Source organism: Mirounga angustirostris, unplaced genomic scaffold (genome assembly GCF_029215605.1).
Source record: "Mirounga angustirostris isolate CCGP_5_RB_7025 unplaced genomic scaffold, mMirAng1.0.hap1 SCAF_4, whole genome shotgun sequence".
NCBI lineage: Eukaryota > Metazoa > Chordata > Mammalia > Carnivora > Phocidae > Mirounga > Mirounga angustirostris.
The window spans coordinates 178,103,432-178,115,863 of NW_026991712.1; the positions used below are offsets into that span (position 1 = coordinate 178,103,432).

Sequence of the window (12,432 nt, forward strand, 5' to 3'; positions counted from 1 at the left end):
TGGTACTTGCTTCCTCACTTTGTCCCTGGAATCCTTACCCTGCACCAGGCTCCAGGTTATCAGCCCAGTTTGCTGACAGGTGACGTCTCTGAGGCTGGGTTTGCTCACCTCTACAGTGGCAACAATAATATGTCATAGGACTGGGGACTCCAGGGCAGGCAGTGTGCCCCGAATGCCCACCACTGGGTCCCCATGCCTCGTAGAGCGCCTGGAACACAGAGGATGCTCAGTGGTGATTTGCTGAGCAGATGGGATCAATGGGAGGAGCTTATCTAATCATGCATGCCCTGTGGCACCCGACTGACAGCTGGGCTGCAGAGGCTGGGACACTGGGGTGCTGTCTCTCCCAAGGACCAAGCGCCCTGAGAGTTTCCCCCATCCTGCCTCCTTCTAGACCCAGAAAGGCCACATGCAGGGAATGGGGCTGTGAGCAAGGAGAGGACTTGAGTATTATCCCCAGGGTGAGCCGCCTCAGGGAGGGTGACATCAGCGGCCCTTCCTGTGCCAGAACCCTCCTCCCCACCCGATCCAGGGAGACAGCAGGCCTGCCAAGGGAACAGGCCAGGAATGCATTCACTCCCACCCAGCTCCCGCCTCTGTCCAAGTCATGCTCCGCGTGAGGCCGAGCCCACGGAGCAGCCCCAAGACCTGGACTCGGCTCATCCCATTGTGTGACACTCCCATCACCTTGGGACAACACCCCTGCCCTGCCTTGCCCTGTTAGTCTCTAACTCAGGGCCATTTGTCCTCCCAAGGGACATTCGGCAATATCTGGTGACGTTTTGGTTGTCTCAACTGAGGGATGTTACTGACATCTGGCAGCGAGAGGCCAGGGATAATGTTAAACATCCTCCAAAGCAGGTAGGGAAACTAGGGCTCAGAGAGGCTGTCTAACCTGCCCAAAGTCACACAGCTTGTAAGCAGAAAACCAGGGTTCGAACCCAGCACTGTCTAACACTAAATCTTGGGCTCCTTTTACCGCCCCACAGTTTCCATGAAGCCGGTCCCCAGGACAGGCCTAGGGATACCAAACACCCCTTCCCCAAGAGGAAGAATAAGCAGAGACCCCAGCCTGGATCCTCTATCTGACAGCCTGGCTTTCTTGGGCACCCTCAGATTGAGACGGGTTGGAGACCCAGCTTCCCACCCAAAGTAAAACCCTGGTGGGAGGCAGGAATTCTAGAAGAGATCACGCACAAATGCATGTGGGCACACCACCAGGACAGACTGCGAAAGGCGGGCAGGAACTCCTATGAGAGTTTTCCAAACATGAGCTTCAGCTTCAGGTCAGGCCAAACGCACTGTGTGGGGCACATGACTTGGCGTCTCTGAGCCAAGGCTCCTGGATCTTTCCAGTGAGGCTCATCCCACACACCACCCAGAACCGCCTGCAGAACCATGAAGTGTGGCGGGGGGGTTCCTCTGCCCTACCTGCTAGCGCCTCTCCAGTCTGTCAGGTGTCCGCTTACGTCCTCCATCAGGTGGCGGGAGGTTGGGGCAGGGGACTGCATAAGATGGCAGCAAGGCCCACCCCTTCCAGGGACCAAGCGAACGTGTGAGCTGCACCCTAATCACACAGGGCTTCCTCCCGGCCCCCAACCCCGCCCCCCCACCCCACTCCCCCGTCTGGCAGGCTCCACAACTCACCTGTGTGTCTGTCCCCAGAGATCTCCCTGGATGTGGATGCCGACCGGGACGGCGTGGTGGAGAAGAACAACCCAAGAAAGGTACTGAGCTAGGCCCTGGGGAGCAGAGCCCCAGGATGGATGCTGCAGGCAGCCATGGTCCTCCCCACAAGCACAGACAGCTCTCCTTTTACAGATAAGGAGACTGAGGCCCACAGAGGAACCAAGCACCTTATAGCAACAGCTGCAAAGCGCCTTCCGCAGCCGGATCCCCCATCCACAGGGTGGGACACCCAGTTCGCAGAGCTGTTGGAAAACATCCTGCCGCAGAGGAGGCATTTGCTCTTATTACTTTGCCTTTTTTTTTTTTTTTAATGTTAAAACTGAATGAGGGGGACCATCAGGAGCAGAAGGCTGCATGAATCATTCTCAGTTCGAGGCATGTTATTTTTAAGGGTGCACCCACGCCCCCTCTCTTGTTTTATTCATTCATTCATCATTGCTTCTTCGGTTTATCTACTCATTAATTTATTCCCTCCTCTCCTGCATTTCACACTCCCATTTTGCTTCCCTACAAAGGACCATCCTAATGGGTTTAGTGTTCCTTTCTGTTCTCACAGTTCTTGCAAAACACGCAGTGTGGTTGCTGGACATGTATCTTCAGCTTGCGTAGACAGCATTGTGTTCTCTGTCTCAATCGGCCGTGTACTTTGCCCTCCAGGCGGGTTTTAAGCTCCAATGCTTTTGCTGTGTACATGCAGAGGTGCTTCTGTGTTCCATTTCCTGGCCTTCTATATCGTTCACATTGGTTGTTGCCACTGGCTTATGTTTCTTTCAGAATAACAACCTAAACCCTGCTTTAAATGACATGTAGATGGCTACTTGAGAAAGTTAAATGAACACAGCCCAGAGAGAAGCCTGGGTCCTAGCAGCCAGCCCCGGACTCTCTGTACCAGGGACGTGGGGCCTCAGGCCTGCTGGGGAGCTCCTTCTCCCCAGCTCCTCCGTGGGGCTCTGCCTTCTGGAGGCCACCGGCAGCAAGGAGACACCGAGTCTGCGTCCGTGGCCAAGCCACATGACAGTAGACCCCACGGAGGCCTCAGCTGCACCCAGCCTCCCCCGAGCAACTCGGCAGCCTTGGTGAAGTCACACAATCCCTGTGGGCCTGGACTTTCTCAGACTCTCTCTATCTGGGCCTGTGGAGTTTCATCTGTTCTCTCTACTTGTCGCATATGTATCTGTTGATATCCCAGAACTGGTCAGGCCCTGGGGCTGCAGAAGGAAAGAGAGAAAGTCAGCTGCTGCCCTCAGGGAGCCCACGGTCCAGGGCAGGGGATGGGGGGGGGACCACATTAAACAGAGTGACATGGGTGACCATCTCATCACAATTGTCCCAAGTTCGCCCCCAAAAAGAACATGTACGGTGACCTAAATGTAACCCCAGAGCAGCCGCTCAGGGCTGGAGACTCAGAAAGGCTTCCGGGAAGAAGGGATGGTCATGCTGTGACCACAGGAGGAATGGGGATGGCCAGGTGAGGGGAGACGGGACAGCGCCGGGAGCATGGGACCTGGGAGGGCAGAGAGCCGGGAATCTGCTTGGGGAGGGGGGGCGCGCAGAGCGAGCCAGCTGGTGGGGGAGACGGATGGAGGGAGAGCGGGCCGGTCTTACCCGGCCTTGCAGCTTGCAGTCAGGGATTGGGGCTTTATCCTAAGTCAACAGGGAGCCCCAGACAGGGCTTAAAGCAGGAAAGCAACATGATCTGGTTGGAGCTCATTCCATTATGGCCCTGGCTGCAGCAGAGAGAGTGGATCGCCTTGCAGGTCCCATGTGGAGCACTCAGCATGTCTGGAAACAGCTGGGTGTCCGTCCATCCAGGCGTCTCCCCCTGATCCCCTCTGGGGACTCCAGAACCTGTTGTAGAATGCGTGCCTGCTCATTCCTCTGGCCGCCCTCCGTCTCCCTGCCCCCACCCATTCCAGGTACAGGCACACCAGGCTTGAGGTTCATAAATGCCCAGTTTTCCAATCTCTGTGTCCCTCTCTGCCCCCATCCCCCTCCTGAGCTTGTCTCTGGTGCCTACACTGAGCCTCTCTGGGCATCAGATGTGGGGTTCACATTTGCCAAGTCACCCCTGCCCCGATGCGTGGTGGCTGCTCTCTGTTCTCATCCTGGGGCTGTCTCTTTGGTGTCCTGTGGGGTCTGCAGTGGAGCTGGGAATCAGCCAGAAGGTAGACAAGAAGGCGCTGACCCCTCTCCCTGACATTGCAGGCATCCTGGACCTGGGGCCCTGAGGGCCAGGGGGCCATCCTGCTGGTGAACTGTGACCGAGACACGCCCTGGCTGCCCAAGGAGGACTTGAACGATGAGAAGGTCTACAGCAAGGAAGGTGCCAGCAGGACCCACCTTTAGGGTGGGGGGCGGGGAGGAGCAATGGAAACACCCATGCTCCATTGTGGGCTGGGCCAAGACTTCGGTCTCCTAGGGATGGTGGACTGAAATATCCACTCTTGGGGCACTGGGGTGGCTCAGTCAGTTAAGCATCCAACTCTCGATTTTGGCTCAGGTCATGATCTCGGGGTTGTGAGATCAAGCCCCGTGTCGGGCTCTTCACTGGGTGTGGAGCTTGCTTAAGATTCTCTCTCTCTCCCTCTGCACATCCCAGCTCGGCTCTCTCTGAAAAAAAAGAAAAAAAAATCTACTCTTGCTAAAATACAGAAGATAAAACTATTAATGCAGTTCAATTGGAACCATGTTTTGTAACAGGAATTACACCTACACAAACACATAGGGAAAGGACTGGAAGGAAATTCCCAAAAAATTACAGGAGGTCATGGTCTCAGAGAAGACAATCAGTTTTTATGCTTTTCTACAGTTCCCACAATACGTATGTGTGGGGTTTTCTGTCCCAATTGGAAAAGTAACGATTATTCCTGAGCCCACATTGCAGCTGCATGTCTCTTAATTCTAACTTCCTCTGCATCCCCCACTCCCCAGACCTCAAGGACATGTCCCAGATGATCCTGCGGACCAAAGGCCCTGACCGCCTCCCTGCCGGCTACGAGATAGTTCTCTACATTTCCATGGCCGACTCGGACAAAGTGGGCGTGTTCTACGTGGAGAGTGAGTGACCCCAGTGCAGCCCTTCTGGAAGTTTCTATCTATTCGGTGCCCACTGAGCTAACCTCCCCGGGGCCCAGTTCTGCCCTCCACACTCCCCAGAGTTCCCCCTCAGCAGCTATGAACCCTGCAGGTGCAGGTGACTGGAGAGGGCCAGGACGCACCTCTTAGTAATGGTCACTGGCAGCACTGTTGTCCCTTGAAGTCAGGAGGCCCCAGGGATAGGCCTCTACTCCCTCAAAGGAGTTGGTAGTGACTTGAGTTTATGTACAACCCAGAGCTCCTTCTTCCCCCATGAAGCAGGGGAGGAAGGGCTTTTGAGGTCCACATAAATACGTGTTGAGCCCCCCCGTGCCAGGCGCTGTTCTTAGTGCTGGGGTCCCCTGCAATGAACTCTGCAATCACACCCCACCCGGGGAGAGGTGATGTTCTAGGGAGGGAGACACGATAAGGAGCACAATGGGAGAAAATGACACCCACCAAGTACGAGGGACTTTCAGGGGCAGAGGTGAGGCATCGCTGGCCCCAGGCGGTCCGGAAAGGCCTCTCTGAGCAGGTGACATTTGAGCTGAGGCCCAAATCCACAGTGAGAAGGAACCAGCCATTCATGAGCTGAGGGAAGAGTGTTCAAAGCAGAGGGAACAGCACGCACAAAGCAGAGAGGAGTGGACCAGCCTCGAACGTTAGAGGAGCAAAAGGGGGAGATGAGATGAAAGGGGGACGTGTTGGAGTCAAGGTCAGTGAGCTGGGCAGGGGCCAGGGCATGCAGAGCGGGCTTGGATTTTATTCTGAGAGCAGTGGAAAGCCATTAGAGGGTTTTAAGCAAGAGACTGTCAAGATCTGATTTATGTATCAAAAAGCTCTCTCAGCAAAATAGTTAGCTTTGCAATTTGCCATGATGCGGGGTGGGGCTTCCCTGTGCGCCCAGCTGTCTGGGGGGCCCAGGATCTCTGGCATCCCTCTGGGGAAAGGCCCGCTAGAACCAGGACAGTCGCCATGAGGAGCTGGTCATGAGGGCCCCGGACCCTCACCACAGGGAGTGATTTAGCCCGGACAGCAGTGGACAGCTACCACCCAAGGCCAGTCCTCCTGATCCACCCTGGGCCCTGGCAGTGACCTCCCACAGGCTGGAATGTCCCCAGAGTCAGGTGGGCTGTGCTGCCCCAGGGGGCCGGAGCTGTTGATGTTTATCCCGTCCAGCCCAAGGTAACCGCGGTGGATGGGGCTGCCAGCGGGGCAGGCGGGACTGGTACATCAGAACCTCCACCTGCTCCTCTCGTCCGTGGCATTGAACTGGGACATGCGACATGTTGCTAATAGGGACACCTGGATGTTATCTAGAGGGTTCTGTTCATTAATGGGAGTGGATTGCCCTCCGGCCCTGTAATCGCATCCCTGCCTCTCACTTGCCATCCGAGATGGGCCCTGAGCAGACAAACACCTTGAGACGCTGCCACTCCCCAGTCTGCCTTATCTGGGCTGTTGTCCTGCGGGGCTCGGGGCGCAGGAGCCGGCCCTTGGAATGCTCTCTATAGATGGCACTTATTGCTTTGGCTGGGATTATTCTGATGATTATGAATTACAATCCTTGCAATAGACAGAAGTCCCCCGTGCTGTTAAGAAGACACAGGTGTCGGGCACCTGGGTGGCTCAGTTGGTTAAGCGACTGCCTTCGGCTCAGGTCATGATCCTGGAGTCCCGGGATCGAGTCCCACATCAGGCTCCCTGCTCAGCAGGGAGTCTGCTTCTCCCTCTGACCCTCCTCCCTCTCATGCTCTCTGTCTCTCATTGTCTCTTGCAAATAAATAAAATCTTAAAAAAAAAAAAAAAAAAAAAAGAAGACACAGGTGTCTGGGTTCCAGCCTCAGATTCTGCCCCAGGATCCCAAAGCCGGGGCCTGACCTTTTCCTATAACAAGACAGTGACCAGCTTGTCCTAGTTTCCCCAGGACCTCCCTGGTTTTCACACTGAAAATCCCCCATCCTGGGAAAACCCTCAGTCCCGGGCAAACCAGGACGGTTGGTCACACCATCAAGGAGTCTGCTTGGGAAGTGGAATGGCTCCAAGGTGACCAGAAGGGTTATGCCAAACCATAAACCATGGGGCCAAAAAGAGGTCAGGATGGCTGGCAGGCCCAGCTCGGGGCATGTGGGCCGCTCAGTAGAAGGGCATTGCTGGCTCCTGCAGGGAGAGCTGGCCACCGAGCTGGGGGCAGGGGAAGGAGGCTGCTTGGGACAATGGCTGCATTGTTCCCACCACGGAATCAATCCGCCTTGAGCCCAAGCACCAGAAAGAGAGACACGTGTAAATCGCAGGCCACAAGAGGGAGGAAATTACATTCAGAGGTGCCTCGGTGGCTCCGTCATTAAGCGTCTGCCTTCGGCTCAGGTCATGATCCCGGGGTCCTGGGATCGAGCCCCGCATTGAGCTCCCTGCTCAGTGGGGAGCCTGCTTCTCCCTCTCCCACTCCCCCTGCTTGTGTTCCCTCTCTCGCTTTGTCTCTCTCTGTCAAATAACTAAATAAAATCTTCAAAAAAAGAAAAGAAAATTACATGCAGATGAGCAAGAACGTGTCCTTCCACCTGACCCAGTTTCCTGGCCAGACCCCTTCCCTCCCCAGGCCCGGGTGGAATGCCCGGCTTCCTGGGGAAGCTTTGGAGATCTCTGCAAAGACAAGTCAGCTTCTAGGCCTGAGATCTCTCCCCTGAGCCTCAGCTCAAGTGTAGCCTGAATGCCTGGGAGAGAACTTTTTAATTCTGCAGATCCATCTGGATTTATTTAGCAATTAGGATCTCCTGAGGGTGCACCCTGTTGTTTCTGAGTGAGAAGGACTTCACCTTCTGTGTCAGCTCCTTGGCACATCCAGGGTATCAGTCTGTCTGCCTCATTTCTTGGGCCCATCTAAGGGAAGGTGAGGTGAGGTATTATTTCTTTGCCTTCTGTTCATAAGCCGTTCAACACAAAGGCCATAAGTTTTGCAGAAAGGGACATGCCAACTCATTCACGGGCTCTTGTAATACTGATACCTACAGGTCCCAGCTGTGTTAATGATGGTTACCCATGGTTACTGGGTTTCCCTAAGTTACTGTGTCATTTTATCTTGCAATGACCTTGTGGCCTAGGTGTTATTATCCCCATTTAACAAATGGGTAAACTGAGGCTCAGGAAGGTTAAGTGAATTCCCTGGGGTTTTGCTGCTTGTAAAGCCAGAACGGTATTGGAACCCAGGTCTCTCTGACTCTGGAAGTCATAACCACTAAGGTAACGTGCCCTCAACAAGACGTATAACCAGGGTCCAGTTGAGCACGTTGTCCTTCACGAGGAGCTGTCTGGCGCCCGGGCTTCGGAGGTTCCTCTATTTAATTTGCCAGTTTTAATCATGCACCCTATTTGTACGAGGACTGATCCGCGGGTGACTAGTCATTAACCCTTACCATTGTTTTTGACAGTAAGTACTAAGCCGAGCCTGATTCTGCCCTTCCAGCTCTGCAGGGCATAAAGAAACTCCTTCTGGAACTGCATACTGTCCTCCCTCCATGCCTTTTGGCAATGCAAGTATCTCCTCTCCTCACTGCATCCCACCTCTGCCACCCCAAAGTGCATCTCAAAGTCTCCCTTCCTCTGCTCACATGCTCCCCACCTTGCCTCCCTTTCCCCCCACTCCCCACCCCAGGAACCTGGCCGTAGCTCTCTCCCATGTTACACACTTCCCACATCGGCATTATCTTATCATCGGCTGAGCACTGCTCTCCGACAGAAATATAGCATCTTGACCATTTCTTTTTTTTTTTTTTAAAGATTTTATTTATTTGACAGAGAGAGATACAGCGAGAGAGGGAACAAAAGCAGGGGGAGTGGGAGAGGGAGAAATAGGCTTCCCGTGGAGCAGGGAGCCCGATGTGGGGCTCGATCCCAGGACCCTGGGACCATGACCTGAGCCAAAGGCAGACGCTTAGCGACTGAGCCACCCAGGCGCCCCGCATCTTGACCATTTCTATCCACTACCACCACCACCACCCCAGAGGTTGCCCATGCTGGAAACAGAGTAGTAGTTCTGCTCTGGCCTGAAAATTCTCCCACAGGGAGTGGCGTGGAAGCTATGGGTTCATTAGGTAGACATTTACTAAACACGACCTCTGCAACATTGGCACTAGGTCCGGCCAGGCCTGTCTCTGCCCTCAGGTGACAGTCTCTTGGGGCCAACAACTCAACACTGAGCTCATACCCACTCAGAAGGGCTGTGATGGGCAAGGATGGAGGCTACAGAAGCTCCACACAGAGTTCGTGGCTTGGTCTCTGGGCGTCATTCCCAGAAGGGACCCAAATCAAGGCCTGGAAGGAAAGGAAATATTCCCAGCAGAGGGAACAGCACTGGAAAGAGTTGGGGGACTCCAGTGGGGCAGATACACTGGGGAAACCTGCCTTTCCTCCCAGCCACGAGACGGTACAGCCAGAGACCATGCGCGGGGCTGTATGCCAATGTGGCTTCCGTTATACGGACAGGAATTTGGGGTATAAATGGGCACCTTGGTGTTTTGTGTATGGAAGGGGAGGGGAGCTTGAGTTTCAGAATTGCACATGAATTTGAGCCCCAGCTTGGCCACTTGCTGGCTATACGACCTCAGCAAGCCATTTCTCCTTTTTGAGAATCGATTTCCTCATCTGTAAAGCAGCAACGTAATATCCTTCTTCAACACCACTCGGTGCTCAGTCCTCACCTGCTGTCATTTCACCCGTGCTGTCCCTGGGCGTTAGCCCATTTTATAGACGAGGAAGCCAGAAACTAGAGAGGTGGTCTGGTTTCGCCGTGCCACATGGCGAGCACACAACAGTGCTGGGACGATGACCGGGCCACGGCCCTTCTGGTGGCATTTTCTGCTTGTGCTTTTCTCCCTGTGTCTAGAGGACAGGCTACTCGGCCATCTTGTCCCCTGCCCCACTGACACCCCCCTGGCAGGGGCGGGGGCCTGACATGCACCCTTCTCCCTCCAGACCCATTTTTCGGCCAGCGTTACATCCACATCCTGGGCCGGCGGAAGCTCTACCACGTGGTCAAGTACACGGGCGGCTCCGCGGAGCTGTTGTTTTTTGTCGAAGGCCTGCGTTTTCCCGACGAGGGCTTCCCAGGCCTGGTCTCCATCCACGTCAGCCTGCTGGAGTACATGGCCAAGGTGAGGGCTCCCAGGCCTTCCAGAGGGCCACTCCCAGGGGTCCCCACAATGCTCCACTCCCCTCAAAGCATGGGGGGGAGGCCAAGATTGGAGATCCAGCTGCTCCACATCAACCACCCGCACCTGTCTGCCAGGCTCCTCTGGGCTATGCTCTAGGGATCCTCCTGTTTGCTGCACCTACTCCCCAGGATTCCCTGCGGGTAAGGTTTTCTGGCATCCCCACATCTGTGCCCTGGTCTGCCCTCCTCCCTGCAGCAGTGTGGGCCTAGTTCTGAGGCACAGATCCCCAGTGGTTAGTGCAGGGAGCAAACTAGGCCACACACGTGAGATTTATCGACTACTTATATGCCCTGCTTTTCCCTCCCCGGACGGACCCTTTACCCTAACTGCGGGTTATACCAACTCTGACCGCAGACTGAACCCCAAATCCCAGGCCCAAGTCATGCCCCCAGCCCTACGGCCAGACATCTCACTCACCATTCTTCTTGGTTTGGGAAACTGGACAGGAAGGAGAGCGCCTGCCCCTCTAGAGGAGAAGCCCCCCTCACTTAGAGTGTGTCCTGCTGACAAGGACCTCTCGTCACAAAGACTGCAGCCCCAGACTCCCACCTCTCGAGCCCACCCCGCTTTGCTCAGATATAGGGAGAGACCTGGCTGCCCTCCCCAACACAGGGTCCCCTCCCCATTGTCATTTTCAGAGTACTTTGGAGGCAGGACACAGTGGGGTCCGCAGAAGGTGAGGCTGAATCTGGCTTAGATTTATGAGAACAGGCTCTGGAGTCAGACTGCCAAGTTTCAAGCCCAGGAGACATTGGGCAGGTGAATTTACGCCCTGTGCCTCAGTTTCCCCATCTGTAAGACAAACAGCAGAAGTTTCTGCTTTCTGCGGCGGTTGTGAGCATCCAAACTTGTAAGACCTCATTCACAAAGAGCCCTCGAGTCCCTCAGAAGAAGAGAGGCAGAAAAGGCAGGACGGGACAGGGGGAGGGTTTCTGCTCCCACCTGTGCCTGGAGTAGCCTGGCCATCAGGGCCTCAGACTTGCCCCTCCAGCAGGCACCAACAGAGACTCACAAAGCAGACCCAGGCAGGAAAGGCCAGCTAGGCCCCTAGGCCTGCCTGCCCCCATGGTCTCCGCCAAGGGCAGGTGCCCATTTCCTGTAGCTGTTCAAAGCCAACTACACAAAGGAGCCCCGGAATCCACTCATTTTCCCTCAGGTTCCAGGCAAGCTTCCTGAACCTTTCCTTAAAGAACAATCTGGACATAGCAAAATTGCCCCAAGCAACATTAAAATGCTCACCTGTAGAAAAGGGCAAGGTGCCCAAAGCAGAGACAGAAGAAGGTGCAGGGCTGGCCCGGCCATCTTGCAGGCCAGTTTCAGGAAGAGGACTTTGATGGGGCAAGATCCGATAGTGGTTAAGAGTAGGGGCAGCCGCCTGACCACCTGGGTTTAAATCCAGGCTCTGCCCCTTACTAACCCCGTGAAACAGGTCTGTGGCTAGAGGTCTGTGACTCAGTTTCCCTACCTGTAAAACACGGGTTATAATACTATCTACCCCCTGGGGTTGCTGTAAAGCAGAAATGAAATGGCACGTGTGGTGCTACCCCAAGGCCTAGCATACCACAAGCACTCAATAAATGTAGTATGGTTATCGCTTTCACCCACTTTAGAAAGCAGGCATGACAGGTACCCTGACCAGACTTTCTGATCCCCTCCCCTCTCCCACGCTCAGGAGATTCCCCTGACACCCATCTTCACGGACACCGTGATATTCCGGATTGCTCCGTGGATCATGACCCCCAACATCTTGCCTCCCCTGTCGGTGTTCGTGTGCTGGTAAGCAATGGCCAGGGCTCAGGGAGGCAGCGCAGCAGAGTGGTTAAAGCTGGGGCTTCAGGGGCAGACAGACCTGAGTTCAGAGCCTGGCTCTGTCACTTACCACCTGTGTGACCTTGAGCAACTCACTTGACCTCTCTGTGCCTCTGTTTCTCTGAAATGCTGACATCACAGAGTCACCGTGGGCATTAAATGAAGCAGGCAAAGTATTAATCCAAGGTCCTGGCACAGTTTGTGCTTTAAAAATACCAGCTATCATTCCTGGGCGCCTGGGTGGCTCAGTCGTTAAGCATCTGCCTTCGGCTCAGGTCATGATCCCAGGGTCCTGGGATCGAGCCCCACATCGGGCTCCCTGCTCGGCAGGAAGCCTGTTTCTCCCTCTCCCACTCCCCCTGCTTGTGTTCCTGCTCTTGCTATCTCTCTCTCTCTCTCTGTCAATTAAATAAATAAATAAAATCTTTTTAAAAAATAGCTATCATTCCTTTTCTCATTCTTGGCCCGCACCATCTGGTTGGGAACCTCCCCTATGCAATGGATGTTCAGCTCATCTTATGCAGCTTTTCTTTTCTTTTCTTTTCTTTTCTTTTCTTTTTTTTTTTTTTGAGCACCTATTATGTGCTAGACAGCTGCAGCAAGATGAGAAACAAGGGAAAGGAGTCCCTGCAGATGGATGCTGGCCATG

The 12,432-nt window shown here is 54.6% G+C and overlaps 1 protein-coding gene across 1 annotated transcript in view; it reads left to right on the forward strand.

The window, feature by feature from the left end:
- PADI2 (peptidyl arginine deiminase 2) overlaps nt 1-12,432 on the forward strand; it is a 42,348-nt gene that overhangs the window by 19,021 nt on the left and 10,895 nt on the right. The window contains exons 4-8 of the mRNA XM_045898591.3: nt 1,666-1,727; nt 3,895-4,012; nt 4,621-4,746; nt 9,736-9,914; nt 11,647-11,750. Coding sequence (XP_045754547.1) covers nt 1,666-1,727; nt 3,895-4,012; nt 4,621-4,746; nt 9,736-9,914; nt 11,647-11,750 — 589 coding nt within the window. The remainder of the gene's footprint in view (nt 1-1,665; nt 1,728-3,894; nt 4,013-4,620; nt 4,747-9,735; nt 9,915-11,646; nt 11,751-12,432) is intronic.